The following is a 24,858-nucleotide window of genomic DNA, read 5'->3' on the forward strand; positions in this document are numbered from 1 at the left end:
CCTCGACCTGCCAGGCTCCAGCGATCCTTCCGCCTCAGCCTTCCAAGTAGCTGGAACTACAGGTGCGTGCTACCACACCCGACTTTTTTATTTTATTGTAGAGATGAGGTCTTGTCAAGTTTCCCAGGCAGGTCCCGAACAGAGTGGGACTGAGAAAAAAAAAAGCTAAGATTGGCCAGCCATGGTAGCTCACGCCTGTAATGCCAGCACTTTGGGAGGCTGACACAAGAGGACTGCCCAAGCCCACAGGTTCAAGACTGGCCTGGGCAATATGGTGAGACCTCGTCTCTACCAAAAAAAAAAAAATTAAGTTGGGCATGGTGGCATGGGCCTGTGTTTCCACCTACTTGGAAGGCTAAAGTGGATCGCTGAGCCCAGCAGGTCAAGGCTGAGGTGACCATGAGCATGCCACTGCATTCCAGCCTGGGCGAGAGTAGGGTTCCGTCTCCAGAAAAAAAAAAGAAAAGAAAAACTTAGCTGAGCATAGTGGCACATACCTGTGGTTCAGCTACTTGGAAGGCTGAAGCAGGATTGCCTGAGCCCGGCAAGACAAGGCCGTGGTGGCCATGAGTATGCCACTGCACTCCAGCCTGGGTGACAGTGACTCCAAAAAAAAAAAAATACAAAGATTACCAACAAGTTTTAAAGCAGTCTTGTCATCATCATGGTAAATAGTAATTTCATCTCTATTTTCTTCCAGTCCTTAAAGGAAAAGAAATTAAGTCTTCCAGTGCCAATTTGAGGGTCTTCAGAGATCGTCTACACCTTAACAAGGACATTAAGGAAACAATTTCGACGTTCTCCTTGGCAGCGAATACATTAACGGGATCAAATGTTAAAACCAGAAATGCTTAGTGTGGATTTAGCGAAGCACTGATCATTGTATCCAGAAGAACTTATCCTCAGTAGATCTCCCTTAAATGCCCATCACAATTAACGAAAAACCTTGGCCACCTGCATAAGTATGGTGCCTCCCAATGGCAACTGGAACAAGAAACCTTTGGGTGCCTTAGCCATGCATCAAATAAAGTATTGTTCTCCAAGGAATAGTCAATCTTGATCTGGAAAGATGTTCCTCTGTGTATAAAAACACCCCAACTCAGGATAGTTGAAATAGGTATATGTGCTTGTGGTAATCTCCACTGTCCAGGTAGGTGATCAAATTTGGGTAATCAAGATATAAAGGTGTAGTCTAAATGTGAAATCCACACTGCCTTCAAGCCACAAGCAAGCTGAATTTACCTGCTTTGGCTGGAGTTTTGTGCTTCACCTTTAAAAATGGCTTTTATTTTCTTTTTAACAGTGGTTCACACTGGTCTTGCACTCAGTACCTGAAACCCAGTAATCACCCTGGGTATCATTTGCATAATCAGTTTTACTGATGAGCAAACACGTCCAAACGCCTACAAGACATCCTATCCAGCCTTTTTTCTAAAACTCAAATCCAATCAATCCTACCTTCCTTTCCCGTTTTAGGTGCTAAGTAATTAGTCAGTCCAACATCCCCAACCTTTGTCTTTAGCAAACTATTTTGAGGACCACACTGAGCCACTCAGAGACCTTTTAAGTAATAAAAGCTCACACCTTATTGTCAACAGTGTTTTTATTTATACCTACAAAAAGAAAACAAGATGGTATCAAAAAGACAATTTACAAACTAAGAATAGTAACATAGCTCTTAGCATCCTGTGCCTGAACATCACACATCTACAAATCTTTCAAGTCTTAATGCAACAGGAATGTGTTCAGAGACCAGCAAGGACATGAATAGAGAGCACTGATCCCAAGCAAAAGCCACCAACCTTTTAGATGAGAGAAGTCCACACAATGGATCGTTAGGGAGGAATTGGGGAGCAGCCCATAGCTTAATACATTGAAACCCTTTCCCTAAGTTGAGTTTCAACCATGAATGCAGTAACTAGCATCAAACGGTTACTCTGCTCATGTTCTGAAGCCTACAGCAGAACCTGAATTATGAGTGACAGACATGGAGGCAGAAGAGTTTAACTGCTAGATTTCAGCTGTGCTCAGGCCACAATAGCTTTTGAGATTTGGAATTGCTACAATATGATTATAATGTCCCTGGCAGAAAAAGGGAAGCAAGCAATCCAAATAACTGCTTGCTTGCCCAGGGATCTTTCCTGCAAACAGATGCTTTTAAGAGCTGCAAAGGAGAGTAGGCCATTCTCTGTGGTGGAACCTCTATGTTTAAAGGAAAAAACAAAACACCAAAATTTGGGTGCAGAAAAAATTGTCCACAACAGACTGGTCAGTGCTTAGACAAAGTTTGGGGGAAGGGGGAACACTTTGGTTTGAAAGCACCGAATAGTTTTGCGATGTTTTTGCTGTGCCTACCATCCTCCCTTGGCCTCAACTTCTATAAGATGGGGGGGACAAAAAGAGAAGTAAAGTTAAGGAAGAAGAAAGTGGAAAATAAAAAAAGATGTATAAAAGCTTTTACATGCATATATTTCAGCTTATGCTGACAACCTACCTGTATGTTGCACATTGAATCATACTTTCAGAACCCCTCAGAAACCATCCCTTCTGTCTCCCTGAAGAATTTTAAAAGGAAAACAAAAACAAAAATCCTCAAGTACTTAGATCTTACAAACCAGCAGCATCCTTAAGCCTTAGCCAAAGAACGCAGTGGAACCCTCCCCTTCTAACTGCAGTTTAAATGAACACCAATTAGCAACATAAAAATTAACAGTCCACATTGGATCTGGAAGAAGTTTCTGGGTCTGTTTGATCTCTATATCCTGTTATGGTGAACATAGGAGCAGAAAATTCTTTCCAGGCCCACCTACTTTAGAAAGTCTCGGCAAAACAGCATTACTATGAAGAGGCCGAACTCACCTACCTTCAGAGAGGAAAAGCAAAAAGGACTTAGGCTTTAGTCCTCCATAACATTTCTTAAGCACTACCTACCTGTAAAAAGCTGAGTGCAAAAGGATGCCGAGGAAAATGTGCACCCAGAAGCTGTTATAAAGCACTGTAGAGAACAGAGTGTGAAGAGAATGAGTCTTTAAGATTCTTTGTTCAAGATAATTTGGCCAAAAGGGCAGAGTAGCTGGGAGAGCGCTTTTATTCTATCCTGACACTGCATTTGAAAAGAAAATCTGCCCATTTTTGAGTTTATTCTGTTGATAATTAAAGGTGTTTTTTACACTGCAGGTGAACGCATGCTCAATGGTTAATAACTAAGTTTTCAGTGAACATTCATGTTCATTTGCTCACAGCAGCTGTATGGTTGGAAAACGAATTTCAGATGGTTGCTGATATCAGGAAAAAAAATACGCAGTTTCCACCCAGATGCTGAGATGCTATAGTTTATCCACTGCAATGAACACTTGTGGTTTTTAATTTAAAAGATGCACTTAAGACTCAGCAACTCAATTTCTAACCTGACACACTAAAACGATTATTTTTTCAGTAATGGGGGGGAAGCAAAGTGTAAAGGGAGATAAAGCCAATTAGTAATTCTGAAGTAATTGCAAAGCACTGTCTTAAAAACTCATTGGGCCTGAGGAACCCTGCTCCAACTTTAGAAATATTAAAAAGCACTATGGAAAATGTGCAGGGAACTCCCTCTTGGTTTACTAACCAAATAATGAGAGCAATTTAAAGCACAAGTGCCATCTTCTTCTGCAGAACAATTCAGCCCTCCCCCCTCCCCCCCAACTCAGGACAACAAAAGATGATGGGCTCCCACAAAAGGGCCTAATACATTACTCATTTTTTAAAGATGAAAAATAGCTCAAATATCCTCAACATGCAAGAAGTTGGGGGAAGAAATTAATCTCTTCCAGTCGGCTATATATATATATTTTTTACAAAATCTGTTATTACAGACTGGATCATTTTGGCGGGCATAAGAAACCTGGCAGTGAATTCTAACTAATTTGCGTGAAGACAAATCACAATGGTTGGGGAAAAAAAAATAAAAAAGAAAAAGAAAGAAAAGGGGAAGAAGAAAAAAAAAATAAAAGACAGTGTTCCTTAAAATGCAATTAGGTCTGCACAAGTCACTACCACTTGAGTGGCTTCATTTACGTGAAGAAGGAGGAGGGGGAGGAGGAGGAGGAGGGTACTGGTAGGCAGTCTGCCCCATGTAACCTATCATATTGGTAGCTCCCGGAGGCTGTGCGAACTGTTGTGACATCAGTGGCTGTGGCTGCTGCCCAGACCGGCCTATCCCACTAAACTGCTGGCTAGAGCTCTGTGAACTTCTCCCAGTTGAGGTGGTGCTACTAGCTCCATAAGTGCCAGCACCATATTCTTGGGCTGTATAGCCACTGGTGCCATAGGCAGCTGCCCCATAGGTGCCTTGACCATAGGTGTATTGGCCAGCTTGTGCTCCAAAGGCAGAATTTGGACTTCCATAGCCACTTCCATTAGCATAACCAGCTCTATCAGCTTCACCACGATCCCGATAGCTTGCAGAGTCTCTCCGGCCACCATCTTTGACTCCTCGAAGCCTCCGGTCACACTCATCCTGATACATCAGATTGGGATTATTGGCTGAAGAAGTGGTCCGGTATCGAGAACGACCTCCTGATGAGAGGATACAAAGAATGTTTAAATGTCAGATATAAAATTCAAACACAATCACATTTAAAAACTCTTAACTTGGTACTAAACTATCAACGTGTTTCCTTGATCTACTAGGACAGCCTCTAAATGAATACTCGAGTCCATGGGTTTGAGACCAGCCCGGGGAACTTGGTGAGACCGCATCTCTACAAAAAATCAAAAAATTAGCTGAGCATGATAGCCTATGCCTATAATTCCAGCCACTTGGAAGGCTGAGGCAGAAGGATCACCTGAGCCCAGAAGGTCAAGGCTGCAGTGGCCATGAGCATTCCACTGCACTCTAGCCTGGGCGACAGAGTGAGACTCCAACTAAAAAAAACCCCAACAAAACAAACAGAAAAATCTCTAATTTGATTCTTTAATGGAGCATATTCAAAAGCATGGTAAACATTACAGTATATTCAACTTTTTTACCTTCTTAGGCCCCTAGTTATCCTTGAGGATAACTAAGAAATACAATCTTAGAATATCAAACTGGAAGTCAGGAAGCATAGCTTAGGTTATTTTTTGCAGCTGTGTAGACCCAACTGCTATACATGTCTCTGACACCTTTAAACAGTGTAAAATGAATGATATGTTCATACAGAAAACTGAAATCTAATAGACTAAGCATTTTTGAAGGCATTAAAATTTAGACATGTCTGAGAAAAAAAAAACCCAACACAGCTTAACTTTGAACACACACCACGTACTTAAAAATTCAAAGCTCAGTTTTAGATTAAAACCTACAGAGCCGGGCTCGGTGGCTCAGCCTGTAATCCCGCGCCTTTGGGAGACTGAGGTGAGTGGATTGCCTGAGCCCGCGGGTTCAAGACCCGCCCGGGCAACTTGGCGAGACCGCATCTCTACAATAAAAATAAAAAATTAGCCGGGTGTGGTAGCGTGCGCCTGTAGTTCAAGCTAACTGGAAGGCTGAGGGGGAAGGATGGCCGGAGCCCAGCAGGTCGAGTCTGTGGTGGCCGGGAGCGGCCACTGCACTCCAGTCTGGGCGACAGAGTGAGACTCCAACTCAAAAAAACAAAAAACAACAACAAAAAAAAACCCCTACAGAAATATTGTGCTACAGAAGACAGTCATGACAAAATTCACACTTTCTTACTTAGAAGGATATGAAAACTATTAGGCACTGTCCTTTGTTATTAAGCAACATATTTATTTAAAGGCTTCATATCATTTTAAAAAGGCACAATAAGTATAAAAAAGATACCTTGGTAGTACCTGGAAAACTCCAGGACTTACCCTTACCCCCTCCTCCGCCGCCTCCTCTGTGGTCCACCAGCTGCATCAATTTGGGATTGATAGCCTGATTAGCCTCTTCCAGCACTTTGATCAGCTCTCTAGCCTGCTTTAGGTTCCCTGGGGTGAAGAAGGTATAGGCGGTGCCCTTGTTGGTGCTACGGGCTGTTCGACCAATACGGTGTACATAATCCTCTGAACTGTTTGGATAGTCATAGTTGATCACAAACTTGACATCTTCCACATCTTCCAAATCAACGATGAGTCAGTGTGTAGGTTGATGTGGCAGGGAAAGAGAAGGTAAAGGACATGCCAACAGGTGGGAAGCACGAATGCAGATGACAGCAAGAGGAAAGAAGATGAAGTTAGTAACCACTCTGGACAGAATCAAAAAAAGACTCATCCCAACAGAGTAAAAGAGGATTAGTGATTCCTGGGACATGCATGGGAAGTGGCATCTTTTACTGGCTGTAGAATCCTAAGGGAATCCCATCCAACCATCCAAACTCCTGCCTCTTCTGCACTATAACCAATGTACTGACAGGAGTCACACCAGGGTTGGTCTTCAGACTGGCTAATTCCAGTACTATCCTTTTCAAAACTGAAATGTCAAAGAAAATGGTAACCACCGGTTAAGTTACAAGGCCAAATCACTTCTACTCTGTTGGGAGAAGCCTGGCAAATTCTACCAACAGCATAACAAACTTACCTTTAAACCAGTCACAGAGCAAAATGAAAAAAGGAGCTTCATATACTTTATTACTACATTTTCAAGGAGACTTAATCACAACATTCACGTTAATCCTTTTTTGCTCTTATATTTTTAAGAAACTGATCAGAGCCAAAGTTAAGCACACACCTATTTTCCTTTGTAGAAACACCCGTATTAGCTTTCCCCTTTCAATTACCACGAGAGCACATTACACTAAAATTTCACTGTACTACCAAGCCCAGCTTCTGCCAAATGAGGTTTTTTGCTCAACTCAAGGTTATTTTAACTCAGTATTTGTTTCAATTACCAAAGATTGTCTATGTGACCTAGGATATTAATTTAACAGTCAAAGAATGTGGGAAAAACCATGAAACCTTGAGACACAAGTTTAATATTCTGTCTACTGCTGGGAATTGGGCTGAATAACCTAAAGCTTAAAATATGTAAATGTTAGTGTAATGCTTTCAGCTAAATGTATATTTTTTAACCTACTTAAACAAACAAATTTAATATAACAAAGAATCCTACTGTTTTGTGGAAAAAAAATCTGCATTTTACAAAGAATATTCAGAAAATATCCTAGATAAAACACAGATTTTTTGTTGATATAAATAATTAAAAAACATTCTCTGTTTGTTACCAGACCGATGCACACTCCCTCCTCCTTTGGGAAACCGCTGCAGCCGATCCCGTCTCTTTGCCTTTTATTTTTGGCGGCCTCCTTTCGAAAACTCCGCCTTCTGACACGGGACCACTGGAGCGCGGGGAGCATGCATCAAGGGTCCGTGGCAGTGAGAAGTCCCCACACACGCTCGCTCTGTGAACTGGCTTAGATGCTTCTCTGTAGCCCCATTTGGTTGCCAAGCGCCGGAGAACCTGGGTTCGGGTAAAAATTTCAGGTCCTCCAACGCCTCCCCCAAGGATAATTGGGGTGATTGTAGAAAAAAATAATTAATAAAAAAAAATGTAAGTTACATCCAAAGGGTCAGACTGCATCTATTGCCCAGACTGGATTAATTTCAGGGGAGAAAGGGGAGATGATTAAAAAAAAAAAAAATCAGCTGTTGTTACAGGGCTCGTGAAGAAGGGGCATTATGTCTGTTTCTTATTACAATAAAGGCTCCTCGGTCTTTACTGACCCCTAAAGTCCTGAATCACACCAGAAAGACGAGAAGGCACTTATCACAGGGGGCAGCTTGAGTCTCCGGCTAGGGTCGTTGATTCAACAAAGGAAAAAAAAAATTTACAGGGCCAGGATGGATGTAAGGTGGGGGATGGGGAATTATACTCCATGACATCTTCAGAGCTAGGATAATGCTCCTGAGACAGTCCCATGGCAGCAGCAAGTTGAATTACGGCACTGGATGCACAGAAGCGTGCTTTCCTAGCAGAAAGCACTGTATTTCGGTGGGGAAGGGGGGATGATTCAACAGGGGGTAGACATGGTGCAAGTTCTTCATACTAGAAAGGCGTCCTGTGTGTACATACACACATAGCTGGCTGGGGGCACATAAGAGCAAGCGCAGAATTAGATTTTCTCCAGGCAAGCCTACTCTGATGTTATCTGTGCACTGCCACAATATTATCTTGCTGCCTTTTTAGAAGATGCTGTAGCAGGGTAAGAAACAGAAAAGTTAATGTTTTGGCCAGCTGCCTGGGATAAGAGCCTTTTGTCTGAAAAGCCCTATGACATGGCCTGAATCTCCAAACACTAATTAGAAGGGACTAAGACTAGCCAACAGGCTATCTAGAGCTGCTTCGGGCCAATGTAGATTTGCCTCGGCCATGTACTGAGTGATCTGCAGCTGATATCAAAGCTTCTGTTAAAAAACAAAACAAAATAAATTCAATACTTTTAGTTTAACAGTGTGTAGTTTAAACAAAAAAAAGGAAAAATAAAAAATATCTCAGTGGAAAGGGAATAGTGGTAACCTGAGATCGACTACTGTAAAGTTAGGGGAATCAAAGAACTTACCTGAAGGGGAACATTTAAGAAACCATCGCTCGACAGGAAGTGAAAAAAGGCCTGGTGACTCAGCTGAAAATTGCACCCCTGTCTATGAGGTAGAAGCCTTCACTTTCCAGGATCTTGTAGGACATTGGTCAGAATTCTGCCATTTTGGTGGGTTTTCTCTCTCTTGATTTTTACAAGGCAGCAAACAAAGGGGCCCAAAACAAGCACTGATGTTGAGTAACAAGAAACAGACTCAGGTACCTTCCCTCTCCCCTCACTTGGATGAGTGGGGATGGGATGAAGAGTCTAAGTTATTCTAATGGTAGCCAATTAATTTGGTTTAGAAATGCAGGGGGACATGGAGCAAATACTTTTAATTGTCTAGGCAAGATGCACAAAGAAGCTACCAGCACATAGCAAGCCTGTTTAAAAACCACCATTACTGAAAGCTTTTATGTAAACTGCTTTCAGGCCTCCGCCTCCTCTCCCAACAGGCCCAAGTTCTAACGGCACAGATCCAGACATGACCTCAGAGGGCAGAGGGGCAGAGATAACTTTGTCATGGCTGCAAGTCACCACCTCTGAAGGAGGGAATCATGACAGCAATGGATAAAAAGTCTTCATCACTTTGTATTCCAGTTTAAATACGTGTCCTTTTTATATTAAATAGTATAAGGGAATATGATCCTTCTCATCTTACTGGGCAAGAAATTAAAACCTAACAAAACTTGAGAGATATCCTTGTAATAGAAATAATCTCATATTTTAAACTATTAAAGTTTTGAGTTAGACCTGTTTGGCTCAGAATGGGATACTTTACCACAAGAAACCTGTGTATCTTAAGTCATAATGGGTCAAAAACTCCAGAGATCATCTTCAAAGTAAACTCTTAAACTGGACAGCACAACTACAATATGGATGGAAGAAGGGGATAACTGAGTGCCCATAATAATCTTACCTTAGTAAAAAGAACTGGGCAATGCAGACTTAATTAATTGCTGAATGATAAAATATTGCAGACTTATTTAGTAAATATTCATGAAACCGGGCCTCTAAATATATCTAGCTTAGACACACTGGTATAGAGAAAGGAATAACTGAGAAACTAGCTTACAATAGCTAGATTTAATCAGGTTCATTCTATCCAGCAAGAAATAGATCACCAGAAAGAAGCTGAGCTGTTTGTTCAACTGAATGTCTCCTCTCCCTCTCACTGTTTGAATAGTCATGCCTAGGCCTTGCTGCAGACCAAAGCCTGTTTGTTAGGAGCAGGAAGAGACTTTGAAAATAAAAGGGGGGAAAAAAGGGTTACAAAAAATTGTGGGGGGCGGGCAATTATACTTATACTCTTTTCTGTTTAATATTTATCTAAACACATCTGTATATAACTCTAAATTTGAAATTGAAATGACAAATCTTTAAACCAAAGGTAAATACACCATTGACAGAGACACCTATCTATACAAACCTAGCCCACGCGAGGCTACGTCTGTGGCAATGAGGATGGGAGCCTTTCCAGAACGGAACTCTGCAAAAATAAATAAATAAATAAACAAACAAACAATCGAACATTCCTAGCTATCTGACCTGCTTACCCAATCCTATTAAAATTTTAAATAATGGTATCAGAAAATCCCAACTACTTTTAGATATGAGACAATTCTTTCAAAAATCTTTATAGGCTGGGCATGGCGGTTCACACCCATAATCCCACTTTGAGAGGTGAGAGGATTGCCTGAGCCCACGGGTTTGAGACCAGCCTGGGCAACTTGTTGAGACCTCATCTCTACAATAAATCAAAAAATTAGCCAGGTGTGGTGGCGAGTGCCTGTAGTTCCAGCTACTTGGAAGGCTGAGGCGGAATGATCACCTGAGACCAGCAGGTCGAGGCTGCGGTGGCTGTGAGGATGCCGCTGCACTCCAGCCTGGGTGACAGAGTGAAACTTCAACTCAAAAAACAACAACAACAAAAAAAACTTTATCACATTCGTCTTTAGCAGAAGGGCAATAGACAAAAAAATTACCTCTACTAATAATGAAATACCATTAACAATGGCGTGGTGGCCAGGCATGGTGACTCATGCCTGTAACTCCAGCACCTTGGAAGGCTGTGAGATGGAAGAACTGCTTAAGTCTAGGGAGTTCCAGACCAGCCTGAGCAACAGTGTAATCTCGTCTCTATAAAAAGATAAAAAATTAACTGGATGATTCCCAGCTATAACTGCCTGAGCCCAGGAGCTCAATTATGCCATTGTCCTCTACCCTGGGTGAGAGAGATTCTGACACAAAGAACAGTGTGACAATCTATAACAAAATTAACATGAGCTAGAATTCTTTTCTCCTAAAAATTATTTCAAAAATGAAACAAAATTAGTAATTTGAGCGTAGGGAGTAAGCTTTATATGGAATGAAAGTGAAAAATTGTATTTCACCCCCAAAAGATACGCATATAGCCTCTTCCATTTCACTCAATGGCCTTCCTGTAACAGTAGTCCAGAAAAAACGGAGGACTGGAAGGAAATAGGCTAAAACATGACCTAATGATGAAGAACCATTTTACTTTGAACATTTAAGTAACAGTCAAATTTTCCTCAATTGCTTTTATAATCAAAAGAAAAAAAATTAAATAATTTATTAAATAAATGGAAGGGTAGTGTAGGGTGTACAAAAGTGTAAAGACCCAGCATTATGAACCATAAAGAGCCACAAGAACATGATGTTAAGTGTCCCCAACATTCAATTAACTAGAGCAGTGTTAGCAAACTGGCCTGCAAAGCAAATCTGTCAAATGCCGATTTTTGCAAATAAATTATGGGAACACAGACAGGTAAATTTTTTTTTTTTTTAAACACATTGTCTATGGTCCACCACTTTTGTGCCACAACAGGAAGGCTGAGTAGCTGTAACAGAGGCCACCATTTGGTCTGCAAAGTCACAAGTATCTATTATCTGTTCCTTTACAGAAAACGTATCTACCTCTGAAATGTAGCATGGATGTTTTTAAGGGGGGAGAAAAATCCAAAACTGCTTAGTTTTCAACTTACCATTAAGTACCCAATCTCTTTCTGGTTGACTCTTGTCTCCATGGATACACATGGCTGGCCAACTATCGGAAGAAAAGTGACCAGTATTTCAGAAATCTTATAAGAGGAAAACCAAAGTTGTTTTTTTTTTTTAATCGAAGTCTCACTCTGTCACCCATGCTGGAGTGCAATGGCATGCTCACGGCCATCACGGCCTCGACCTGCCGAGCCCAGGTGATCCGTCCACTTCAGCCTTCCAAAAGTAGCTGGAATTACAGGTGTGAGCCACCCCACTCGGCTAACTTTTTTGATTTATTGTAGAGATGAGGTCTCATCATGTTGCCCAGGCTGGTCTCGAATCCCTGAGCTCAGGCAATCCTCTCGCCTTGGCCTCCCAAAGTCCTGGGATGACAGGCATAAGCCACCATGCCCAGCAGAAAACCAAGTTTCAAAGAAGAAATGCTGTAACATAATTTTGAACAGGTTAGGCCTATTGAAATACTATATAGGCTGGGTGTGGTGGCTCAGCCTGCAATCCCAGCACTTTGGGCGGCCAAGGTGAGAGGAATGCCTGAGCCTGGGGGTTCAAGACCAGCCCGGGCAACTTGGTAACACCTAATCTCTACAATAAATCACAAAAACTAGCCAGGTGTGGTGCAATACATTCGCAGTTTCAGCTCCTTAGAAGGCTGAGGTGGAAGGATCACTTAAGCCCAGTAGGTTGAAGACGCGGTGGCTGTGAGCATGCCACTGCACCACAGCTTGGGCGACAAGACTTCAACAAAAAAAAAAAAAGGAAAGAAATACTATATACAAATAGGCCTTATTAAAAATACTATACACCATTCACATACAATTTAGAAACTGCCACTAACTATAAAACCAGAGGTTAACTAATTACTCTGGTGCTGTACTCACCCATCTCTGCGCATCCTTCGAGTCAGGTCATCACAGCGTCTCTTTGTCTCCACAAATATTATTGTTTTGTTTTCCTTTTCAGCCATTATTTCCTCCATCAGTTGGATCAATCTGAAGCCAGATAAAAAATGCAATCACCACACAGAAAAGACCTCCCTATGAACATAAACAGAGCCCAGGTGTAGAAACTCATGCTTGTAATCCCAGAACTTGGGAGGCCAAGTTGACTACATTGCCTGAAGCCATGGGTTTGAGAACAGCCTGGGCAACTTGGTGAGCCCTCATCTCTACAATAAATCAAAAAATTGGCTGGGCATGGTGGCGCATGCCTATAGTTCCAGCTACTTGTAAGGCTTAGGCGGAAGGATCACCTGAGCCCAGGTCGAGGCTGAGGTGGTTCTGAGTACGCCACTGCACTCCAGCCTGGGCGACAGAGTGAGACAATGCAAAAAAAACACACACACACACACTGCTCTGTGTTCCTAAAAGTATTAACTTGCCAAGGTGCAGTGACTCACGCAAAGGCAAGAGGACTGCTTGAGTCCAGGGAATCAAGACCAGCCTGGACAACTTGGTGAGACCTCATCTTTAAAAACAAAAAACAAAAATACAGCCAGGCATAGTGGCACTTGCCTGTGGTTCCAGCTACTCGAAAGGCTGAGGTGGAAGGACCACCCGAACCCATCAAGTCGAGGCTGCGGTGGCTGTGAGCGTGCCACTGCACTCCAGTATGAATGACAGAGTGAGACCCCTACTCAAAAAAAAAAAAAAAAAAAAGAAGAAGAAGAAATATTAACTCATACCATTCTCACAGCAATTATGATGTAGATAATATTAATCCCCATTTCACAGATGAAGAAACTGAGGCACCATAAGGTTCAAACTGTCCAAAACTACACAGCTTGTTAATAATTAGCAGAGCACTGATTCAAATTCCAAGGATCCAGAATCCTTGCCTTTAACTGTAATGTTACAATAAATAATATAATATTTTCAGGCTTACAAAAATATTGGTTTTTCTAACACTAATTTTGGAGAATTATTAGAGAAAGTTTATCATCAGCATTATCAAACCAGAGTGAAATAGTTCATACTTGTGGTCTTTTTCACTTTCCATGCAAACATCCACAATCTGGAGGATGTTGTGGTTGGCACTCAACTCCAGATTGCCTACGTTGATCTGAGTGTAATCACGAAGAAAGTCCTCTGCAAGCTGTCTTACTTCTTTAGGCCAGGTTGCACTCCACATCAGTGTCTGTCTATCAGGCTATTGGGAAAGGAAAAGAATTCTTTTAGGCTAAGGACCTTCAACAAAAGACATAAGACATAAAGACAGCAAAGTATAAGCTTTACACACCCTGATCTGGTCCACAATTTTACGGATCTGGGGTTCAAAACCCATGTCAAGCATTCTGTCAGCTTCATCCAATACAAGGTAAGTACATCTACGAAGATTTGTCTTTCCTGACTCCAGGAAATCTATCAGGCGGCCAGGAGTAGCTATACATATCTCAACACCTGTAAAACAAAAATCAAACATCAAGTCAGTAAGAACTCTTTCCATACACTTTCCATGCCTCAACAAACTAAGCACCAGCCCTAGTGGTTGTATTCAACTGCTTAAAATTTTTCAAAAGAATCCACTATTGACAGGTGCAGTGGCTCACGCCTGTAATCCCAATACTTTGAGAGGCAGAGGGTAAGAGGACTGTCTGAGCCAAGGGGTTCGAGACCAGCCTGAGCAACCTGACGAGACTTCTCCACAATAAAATGAAAAAAAAAAAATTGCTGGGCATGGTGGCGTGTGCCTGTAGTTACAGCTACTTGGAAAGCTGAGGTAGAAGGATCACCTGGGCTCAGGAGGTCGAGGCTGCGGTGGCCATGAGCATGCACCTGGGTGAGAGTGAGACTCTGACTCAAAAATTAAAAAAAAAAAAGGGGGGGGGGGCCAGAAGGATCGCCGGAGCCCAGCAGGTCGAGGCTGTGGTGGCTGGGAACATGCCACTGCACTCCAGCCTGGGTGAAGAGTGAAATTTCAACTAAAGAAAAAAAAAAAATCCACTATTTCCTAATTTCATTCGCAGAAATTGGTAAAAAATAAACAACTCTTATACAATAAACTTTAAAAAATTTACCTCGTTCCAAGTCTCGAATCTGCGGACCTTTAGGAGCACCTCCATAAATACAAGTGCTCTTCAATCTAGAACATTTGCCATAATCATCAGCCACCTGCTGTACTTGCTGGGCAAGCTCTCTAGTAGGAGCCAGCACTAGACACTGAAACAAACAAAAAAAACACCTAAGATACTCCCATCCCAAGTTAAAACAAACAAACAACAAAACACAAAAAGCTATCTTAATTATTTCCCTATTGTCTCATCTAGTACTTCAAAGTATGTCATAAGATGGGGTATGAGAGAGGAGAGAATATAAACAGTATCATTGGAGTGGGGAAAATCTTTTTAAAAAAAATTTAGCATGTGGCAAGATACTGGCAACCACATCATTTGGTTTATTTGGATACATTATTCATCACTGTAACTTATATGTACTATTTAAGTGGATTTACAAGTCATTACCTAGTTTTAGTTATACAACTCCAACTTCCAGGTTAAGCATTCCAAACTGAAAAATCCAAAGTGCTCCAATAAGCATTAACTTTGAGCATCACATATGTGGGCACTCAAAGTTTCAGATTTGGGATGCTTAACCGGTATTAAGAAACAGATGAACAAAAAATGTCAGAGTTAGCTGGGCTCGGTGGCTCAGCCTGTAATCCCAGTGCTTTTGGGAGGCTGAAGTGAGTGGACTGCCTGAGCCCGTGGGTTCCAGACCCGCCTGGGCAACTTGGCAAGACCTCATCTCTACAGTAAATCAAAAATTAGCCGGGCGTGGTAGCGCGCGCGCCTGTAGTTCCAGCTACTTGGAAGGCTGAGGCAGAAGGATCGCCGGAGCCTAGCAGGTCGAGGCTGCAGTGGCCGGGAGCGGCCACTGCACTACAGGTTGGGTGACAGAGTGAGACTCCAACTCAAAAAAAAAAAAAGGCAGAATTAATACGCTTCTGATTTCTAGTTTAAGCTCTTCACTAGGCACACTAGGCAAAGCCAATAACAATTTATACATATCCTGGCCAAAAGAACACAAAATCAAAAACATTAACGAAGAATAAACCTTGCTCTGTGAATTGATCCACTAGATAGCGCCTAATGATAATAATGCTACTAACCATATAAAACATAGTACATATTACATAAAGCAAAGTAAGGAATACTTTTTGTGACATACTGCAAAATGCACATATTCATAAATATATACGGCAAGTAAAAGCTCAATTTTTGAAAAAGTTGAGTCTACAAAATGTTAAGACTACAACTCAAATTTTACAGAAAATAAAATAATCAAACCAAAAATACATTTACAAAAGTATTGTTTAACCACAAAGAACACATACAGGCCACCTGATTTAAAAGCCATAGGGCAGAGACCTCTTTGCATATCCTTACAGTCATCACTGAGCAATTAAGAACTGTATGTGCATTTACTCCACAGTAAGTGCCCACATACCAAAAGAACTATAGTATGCCTAGTTTCTTTAATAAGCCTTCATAGCCAGGTGTGCTGGCTTAAGCCTGTAACCCTAGCACTTTGGGAGGCAGAGACAAGAGACTGCCTGAGACCAGAGGTTCGAGACTAGTCTGGGCAACTTGGTGAGACCTCGTCTTTACAATAAACCAAAAAGGAAGCCGGGCATGGTGGCGCATGCCTGTAGTTCCAGCTACTTGGAAGCCTGAAGCAGAAGGATTGCCTGAGCCCAATGGGTCAAGGCTGCAGTGGCCACCAGTGTGCCACTGCACTTCAGCCTGGGTGACAGTGAGACTCCAATTAAAAAAAAAAAAAAAAAAAAGCCTTCTGGCCGAGAACAGTGGCTTACACCTGTAATCCCAGCACTTTGGGAGGCGGAAGCAAGAGGACTACCTGAGCCTAAGATGTGGAGGCACACATCTGTGGTTCCAGCTACTTGAAAGGCTGAGGCAGAAAGATAGCCTGGGGGGATGGAGGGGGAAGGGGGGAGTGTAAGCTTTCAATTTTTTTTTTTTTGAGCCAGAGTCTCACCTTTTGCCCAGGCTGCAGTGGCACGTGCTGCAGGGGCACGTTTACAGTCATCGCAGCCTCAACCTGCGGGGCCTCAGGTGATCTTTCCACCTCAGTTTTCAAGTAGCTGGCACTAGAGTTATGTGCCATTACACCCAGTTACTTTTCCTTGATTTATTGTCGAGATGAGGTCTTCCCAAGTAGCCCAGGCTAGTCTTGAACCCGTGGGCTCAGGCAATTCTCTCACCTCGGTCTCCCAAGGTGCTGGGATTATAGGCGTGAGGCACAGCGCCTAGCCATTTGGTTCAAATTTAAGCTCAGGCCGGGCTTGCAGTGGCTCAGCCTATAATCCTCATCTCTACAATAAATCAAAAATTTATTTATTGTAGAGACCCCATCCCTACAATAAATCAAAAATCAGCTGGGCGTAGTAGTGCGTGCCTGTAGTTCCAGCTACTTGGAAGGCTGAGATGGAAGGATCGCTGGAGCCCAGCAAGTCGAGGCTGCGGTGGCCGGGAGCGGCCATTGTACTCCAGTCTGAGTGACAGAGTGAGACTCCAACTCAAAAAAAACCAAAAAACCAAAAAAACAAATTTAAGCTCAGTCTTTCAACTGTTGTGTGATCTTGGTCAAGTCATTTAATTCCATGATGAGGAATCTACTTCAAGATTCAGAGGACGGGGCTAAGAGTAAAATCGGATTATGTATGTAACATACAGTGATTGAAACACAATAATCATTAAACTGTAATTATTCTTACAACTATAAACAAACTGAAACACACTTACGATTGGGCCATCTCCCCTTTCCAAGTATGGCTGGTGGTTAATATGAACAATTGCGGGCAGCAAATACTGAGGGGGGGAAAAAAGGACAGTCTTATACCAAAACTAAAACTATCTTAGCAGTTCTAACTCATCGATGATAATTCCAAAATAGGAAATTGAAAAGACAGAAATCACCACTGCTATATCACATAAGCAATGTAAATTTGAACATAAAATGCTTCCATATATTTAACAGCTTAAAAAAAAAAAGCTCAAATAGTACCTACATTAACCAAACTTTTATGAAAAACTGAGACTATAGTTAACAACTAAAATAGCAAAATAAGTTATCACAATATCAAAGACCTTCACTTGCTAGTACATACCGCCAATGTCTTCCCAGAGCCAGTTTGAGCAATGCCCACCATATCCCGACCACTAAGAGCCAATGGAAATCCCTGGCACTGAATTGGAGTTGGTTCTGTAAAGTGCTGATCCATCAACACATCCATTACATATTCTGTAAGAGAATACACGTTCTATTACTTTTAAGTAAAACTAAGGACACAGACAAAAGAGTTTTTAAAACTGCTAAATACACTGAAGGCAAGATTTACCCAACTTTAGTTTTCTCCAAGAAGTCTCTTCCCTCCTCACCCCGAACCCCGCTGGTCTCGGGGTATCACACCTGTAATCCCTGCACTTAGGGAGGTTTGAGGCAATAGGATGGCTTGAGCCCAGGGGTTCGAACCAGCCTGGGCAACTTACCAAGACCTCATCTCTACAATAAATCAAAAAATTAGCCAGGTGTGGTGGTGCACGCCTGTAGTTCCAGCTACTTGGAAGGCTAAAGCAGAAGGATCACCTGAGCCCAGCAGATCAAGATTAAGGATGCCGTGACTATGAGCGTGCCACTGCACTCTAGCCTGGGCAACAGAGTGAGACTCCCAACTCACAGGGGAAAAAAAAAAGTTTTTTCCCCCTTACATGTTGAATCTTTGACCAGTTTACTGCTATCTCTAACAGGCTGCTACTCCAGCCACCTACACCCCCTCAAAAATTTGAAAATCACTATCCTAAAGCATCTAACAGGACATATGTACATGGCTGTCACTTATTGTTTACCACATTCATATTATATCCAGCTAAAAATCAATTTCATTCGGCTGTTTTTCTAAAAGACAGAGAAGTAAAACTTTAATAGATGATTTTTTGAAAAAGGTCTCAGTGTAAATAAAAGAACAGGTGAACATTAAAAAACAAAACAAAACAAAAAAACTCTGATACCCTATATGGTATTTACTACTGGCCCTGAGCAAGTTAAAAACATGCACATATATATACTGGCCAGGTTCGGTGGCTCACACCTATAATCCCAGCACTTTGGGAGGTCGAGGTGAAAGGTTTACCTGAGCCCACAAGTTCGAGACCAACCTGGGCAACTTGGCGAGACCTCATCTCTACAAAAAATAAAAAAAAATTAGCTGGGCATGGAGGCGCTTGCCTGTAGTTCCAGCTACATGGAGGCTGAGCCAGAAGGATTGCCTGAGCCCAGCAGGTTGAGGCTGTGGTGGCCGTGAGTGTGCTCCTGCACTCCAGCCTGGACAAGAGTGAGACGCCAACTCAAAAACAAAAAAAAATACACATTTTTTTGGCCAGGCGTGGTTGGCTCAACCTGTAATCCCAGCACTTTGGGAGGCTGAGGCAAGAGGATTGCCTGAGCCCAGGGGTTCGAGACCAGCCTGGGCAACTTGGTGAGACCTTGTCTCTACAATAAATCTAAACAAAACAAAACTAAACAAAAAAAACTAGCTGGGTATGGTGGCATGCATCTGCAGTTCCAGCTACTTGGAAGGTTGAGGCAGAAGGATTGCCTGAGCCCAGCAGGTCAAGGCTGCAGTGGCCATGAGCGTGCCACTGCACTCCAGCTTGGGCAACTGGAATGAGACTCAACTCAAATATATATAAATACACACGTATTATTACCTTTGTGAAATGCTTCCATTTGTCTTTTCAACAAAATACTGAGCCTGGGTCAAAAAGTTTAAATAATCTATTACCCACGTTTACCATTCAGTCAAATTTATCAATTGAAGTTCTGGACTGGTTAACACTTACGTGGGAAATTAGCATGATGGAAAGCAAACACGGGTTTAGGACAAACATCTCCCCCTCTCACTGTAATCTCTTTCTTTCGGCGTAGCTCATCAACCTCATACTACAAAAGAAAATAAACTAAAACAAATTAGTAAACTAATTATTCTAAACTTTATGTTCCAAGTTAGCTGAATGATGATCTAATCCAGTCACAACGGCAAATATGTATATCTTACATGGTGCTTTCACATATATTACTTCAACTTTGAGAGACTTCTCCTAACTTTCTGAGCTAATTAATGATGCAGGTGATTAAGAGTTCCATTTCTTGTAATCCCAGCACTTTGGGAGGCCAAGATGAGTGGACTGCCTGAGCCCATGGGTTCGGGACCCACCTGGGCAACTTGGTGAGACCTCGTCTCTACAATAAATAAAATAACTAGCCAGGCGTAGTAGCGCACGCCTGTAGTTCCGGCTACTTGGAAGGCTGAGGCGGAAGGATCGTCAGAGTCCAGCAGGGTGAGGCTGCAGTGGCCAGGAGCGTGCCACTGCACTCCAGTCTGGGTGACTCCAACTCAAAAAAAGAAAAAAAAAGTTCCATTTCTGACTGGGCTCACGCCTGCAACTTCAACACTTTGGGAAGCCAGAAGTTTAAGATTAGCCTGGGCAACATTGAGAATCTGTCTCTACAAAAAAATTTAAAAACAGCCAGGCATGGTGCTGCATGCCTGGAGTCCCAGCTACTCAGGAGGCTGAGGCGGGAGGATTATTTGATCCCAGAAGTTTCAAGGAGCTATAATCATATCACTGCACTCCACCCTGGGTGACAGAGTCAAACTCTTATTTCTAAAAAAAATACTCAAGCCAGGCTTGGTGGCTCAAGCCTATAATCCCAGCACTTTGGGAGACAAAGGTGAGAGGGTTGCCTGAGCCCATTCCAGACAAGCCTGGGTAACTTGATGAGACCTCATCTCTACAATAAACCAAAAAATTAGTCGGGCATCATGGTGTGCACCTGTAGTTCCAGTTACTTGGGGGGCTAAGGCAGAAGGATCATCTGAGCCTACAGGTGGAGGCTGCAGTGGCCGTCAGCGTACCACTGCATTCCAGTCTGGGCAACAGAATGAGACTCCAAGTCAATAAATTAAATAAATAAATAAAATTAAAAAAAAAAACACTCTGAATAACTTGTCCAAGGTCAGAACTAGGAAGAGGGAGAAAACATGGAACTTTCCAAGTGCTTTTTCCATTATACTTTCCTCTGGTTAACTCCAAGGGTAGACTCCAAAACCATGAGGTTAAAAAGAGAAGAGTACACAATGTCAATATTATTTATTTTACTTCATAGATGAAAAGACATGATCTAATATATAATACACAGTTTTCCATCATGTATGACAAATAGGCTGAGAGGCATAATCAACAAACGAGAACCAAGCAATACATTAGGTACATATTTAGGTACCTCTTGAGTATCAGTCATAAGACTGTAAGAAAAATATCACCACACTAGAATAAAACATAAAACAGCAATAGCACTATAAAAGTAAAAAGCAGTATACAAGTAAAACACACACACACACTTACCGGAGTCAGCCTTGCTACTTCTGGATGTTCCACATAAAAATTTTTCTCAAACTTGGGGAGCTCACTCAAATCCCACTTCTTTTTACGTAAACGCTCCCCTGGATTACCAAATTTCTTCGGGGGAAGGCCTCCACCACCTCTTGCTCCAAATCTAAATAATCAAAAATATTAGTTGATTACTATTTTTAAAGCAATATATCTTATATGCTATAAAAATCTACAAAAAAGATAGTCTTAGGATGTTATCAGTCCTCCTCCAAAAAAATCATCGTATTATTCTTATTTGAAAGTATGTAAGGCCAGGCACTGTGGCTCAAACCTATAATCCCAGCACTTAGGGAAGCCAAGGCGAGTGGATTGCCTGAGCCCCCTGGTTCAAGACCAGCCTGGGTAACATGGTGAGACCTCATTTCTACAAAAAAAAAAAAACAAAAAAGCCAGGCATGGTAGCACACACCTGTAGTTCCCGCTCTTGGAAGGCTGGGGCGAAAGGATCGCCGGAGCCCAGCAGGTCCACATTGGAGTGGCCATGAGTGCCACTGTACTCCAGCCGGGGGAACATAGTAAGACTCCAACTCAAAAAGTATAGAAGCTGGGCTCGGTGGCTCACACTTATAACCCCTGAACTTTGGGGCAAAGGTGAGAGGACTACCTGAGTCCAGGGGTTCGAGACCAGTCTAGGCTACTTAGTAAGATCTCATCTCTACAACAGATAAAGAAAAGCTATCCAGGAATGGTGGCACAGGCCTGTGGCTCCAGTTACTTTCAGAAGGTTGAGGCTTAAGGATCACCCGAGCCCAGCAGATTGAAGCCGCAGTGGCCGCGAGCATGCCACTGCACACCAGCCTGGGCAACAGTGAGACTCTGACTCAAAAAAAAAAAGAAAGATATGAAGAAGCGTGTAAACATTCCTTAACTATGCAGCAATGTTGGTATGACTATGGTTATCATAAGCAAAAAATTAAAAATTCCTATATTTAAAGAAATGCATCATGGGAATTACAGATTCTGTAACCAGATAGGGTCTAAATTTTGGTCCTGTCATAAATTATTCAACTTCTACACACCTCAGTTTCCTATGCAAAGTAGAATAATAACATCTACTTCAGATGCCACAGTAAAATGAAATGATTATGCGTAAAGTACGTTAAAAACTATCTGGCATAGTAAACACTCAATACAGGTTAGTATAATTGTATTCATTCAACAAATAGTTACTGGGTACCAAATAAGTACCAGTTACTGTTTTAAGTGGTGCTGAAGATTCTAAAGTGAATAAAACAGAGACAAGTCTCTATTCTTGTGTAATAGTCAGACATGTAGAGTAAAGAACATTAGTTTAAGCTTAAATGAAGGACAAGACCGTGGACAGGGAGAAAAACACAGCCTAAGCAAGTCCTCCAAACACAGAACACCTTCTTGAACCCTCTCCCCATTTAAACTGTGATCACTCCTATTGTCTGTTAATCTGCAAAGGAAACCTCTTGGGACCTGTAAAGGACTGGTCAGCTATTCTGGTTAGTGTTCAACTTTAGTTTATGCTCTGAAAAAAGAGCTTGAACAAAGGTTTATGACTTTTTTCCCTCCCTATCCCCACCTTTACCTTACATATAATTTTTGTTCCCAGGCAAACGATACTATTAATTTATAGAAGAAACCATTACCGAGTCTTATTTAACTTAACAGGTTATTTAAAGTCTTTTTTGCCTTTTACATACCCTTTACAAGCTCAACGAGAATATAACTATAGCCATTAGCCAAACATGAAATGCAAGAAATTAGAAGATACTTTCTTCAGAAAATTCCTAACACAAAGATGGTCTTCGTTCCCCTTTTCCAACCTATGTCAAGTGTGAGGCTTTGTTTGGTATACAAATTGCATATGTTATTTTTTCATACGATTTTTTTTCTTTTTCTTTGAGTTGGAGTCTCACTCTGGTGCCCAGACTGAAGTGCAGTGGCCGCTCCCGGCCACCGCAGCCTCGACCTGCTGGGCTCCGGTGATCCTTCCACCTCAGTCTTCCAAGTAGCTGAAACTACAGGCGCACGCTACCATGCCTGGCTAATTTTTTTATTTTTATTGTAGAGATGAGGTCTCACTAAGTTGCCCAGGCGGGTCTTGAACCCGCGGGCCCAAGGAATCCACTCACTTCAGCCTCCCAAAGCATGGGATCACAGGCTGAGCCACCAAGCCCAGCCCATCCGGATTTTCCTAATCCTTATAAAGCACTGCACTGAATTTAATTTCCTTTCCCACCCTAACCCACTCATATAATCATCATCCTTCAGAAAGCTCCACCTTATAACTGACAAGCAGCAGTTATATTAAGGGGTCTTATTTTCCTGCAATTTAAAGCATTAGAACTCTTTGGTTTACCTAGCTAGAAATCTCTCTAAATACAAATATACAAAGATTGACGACAGGAGATTTTATCGGGACCACTGGTTATCTACACTCAATAGGAAGAACTTGGTTAATTTCATTTATAGGACTGATGAACCAGTAAGACAAATTAAGAATCAAAACAGGCCTGGTGCAGTGGCTCACGCCTATAATCCCAGCACTTTGGGAGGCCTAGGTGAGAAGATTGCCTGAACCCACAGGTTCGAGACCAGGCTGGGCAACTTGGTGAGACCTCATCTCTACAATAAATCAGAAAAACAATAAATCAGAAAATTATCCAGGATGGTGGCACAAGCCTGTATTTCTAGCTATTTGGAAAGCTGGGGCGGAAGGATCACCTGAGCCCAGCAGGTCAAGGCTACAGGTCAAGGTTGAGCATGCCACTGCACCTCAGTCTGGGCACAGACTACTACTCAAAAAACAAAACAAAAACAAAATCCAAAAAAAAAGGAAAAACAGAAAGCAGAGGAATATACATACCAATGACATCTTTTTATGTCCTCAGGCTCAAAGCTCAATACTGAACGGTCCAAAAGGCTCACTTCTAAGTGAGGTAGCTCACACAATTCTAAATAAATAACTTTTATTGATTGATGGATTGATTGATTGAGTTGGAGTCTCACTCTGTTGCCCAGACTGGAGTGCAGTGGCCGCTCCCGGCCACCGCAGCCTCAACCTGCTGGGCTCCGGCGATCCTTCCGCCTCAGCCTTCCAAGTAGCTGGAACTACAGGCGCGCTACCACGCCCGGCTAGTTTTTTGATTTATTGTAGAGATGAGCTCATCTGCCCATGCAGGTCTCGAACCCGTGGGCTCAGGCAATCCACTCACCTCAGCCTCCCAAAGGCGCGGGATTACAGGCTGAGCCACTGAGAAGCTTTTTTTTTTTTTGAGTTAAGAGTTTCACTGTCATCCAGGTTGGAGTGCAGTATTTTGATTTATTGTAGAGACAAGGTCTCACCAAGTTTCCCAGGTTGGTCTTGAACCCCTGACCTCAGGCAACCCTCTCACCTAGGCCTCCCAAAGTGCTGCTGGGATTACAGGCTTGAGCCACTGCGTCACGCTTCTAAATAAACTTTTTGAGTCAGAGTCTCACTCTGTCACCCAGGCAGGAGTGCAGTGGCACGCTGCTCACCGACACTGCAGCCTCGACCTACTGGGTTCAGGCAATCCTTTTCCCTCAGTCTTCCAAGTAGCTGAACTATAGGTTTGTGCCACCATACTTAGTTACTTTTTGATTTATCGTAGAGATGAGGTCTCACCATGTTGCCCAGGCTGGTCTTCAACCCACCAGTTCAGGCAATCCTCTCACCTCATTAAGCATGAGCCAGCATACCTGGCTTATAAACTACTTTTAAAGACAATTCTTTAAAAGTCTTGCAAATTAGCCGGGTTTGGTGGCTCAGCCTGTAATCCCTCACTTGGGGAGGCTGAGGTGAGTGGATTGCCTGAGCCCGCGGGGTCGAGACCCGCC

General features: G+C 42.4%; 2 protein-coding genes across 4 annotated transcripts in view; one reads left to right on the forward strand and one right to left on the reverse strand.

Moving 5' to 3' along the window:
* LOC103271970 (ER lumen protein-retaining receptor 3-like) overlaps nt 1-1,049 on the forward strand; it is a 5,314-nt gene extending 4,265 nt beyond the window's left edge. Inside the window, exon 3 of the mRNA XM_008069456.1 lies at nt 701-1,049. Coding sequence (XP_008067647.1) covers nt 701-855 — 155 coding nt within the window. The 3' untranslated portion in view covers nt 856-1,049. The remainder of the gene's footprint in view (nt 1-700) is intronic.
* Nucleotides 1,050-1,585: 536 nt separating this feature from the next.
* Nucleotides 1,586-24,858, reverse strand: part of DDX17 (DEAD-box helicase 17) — a 28,414-nt gene continuing 5,141 nt past the window's right edge. The window contains exons 2-13 of one of the 3 annotated variants that reach the window (XM_008069458.1): nt 20,983-21,133; nt 19,417-19,516; nt 17,685-17,818; nt 17,320-17,385; nt 14,575-14,716; nt 13,797-13,957; nt 13,534-13,706; nt 12,440-12,550; nt 11,543-11,604; nt 9,967-10,026; nt 5,842-6,078; nt 1,586-4,557 (exon numbers count right to left, since the gene is read on the reverse strand). In XM_008069458.1, coding sequence (XP_008067649.1) covers nt 4,049-4,557; nt 5,842-6,078; nt 9,967-10,026; nt 11,543-11,604; nt 12,440-12,550; nt 13,534-13,706; nt 13,797-13,957; nt 14,575-14,716; nt 17,320-17,385; nt 17,685-17,818; nt 19,417-19,516; nt 20,983-21,133 — 1,906 coding nt within the window. In that variant the 3' untranslated portion in view covers nt 1,586-4,048. Of the gene's footprint in view, nt 4,558-5,835; nt 6,079-9,966; nt 10,027-11,542; nt 11,605-12,439; nt 12,551-13,533; nt 13,707-13,796; nt 13,958-14,574; nt 14,717-17,319; nt 17,386-17,684; nt 17,819-19,416; nt 19,517-20,982; nt 21,134-24,858 lie in introns of those variants that run through there. The other 2 variants (XM_008069457.1, XM_008069459.2) reach the window with 2 other exon arrangements.

The sequence above is a fragment of the Carlito syrichta genome, unplaced genomic scaffold, assembly GCF_000164805.1.
Source record: "Carlito syrichta isolate Samal-C Ts95f unplaced genomic scaffold, Tarsius_syrichta-2.0.1 Scaffold312058, whole genome shotgun sequence".
Classification (NCBI taxonomy): Eukaryota; Metazoa; Chordata; class Mammalia; order Primates; family Tarsiidae; genus Carlito; species Carlito syrichta.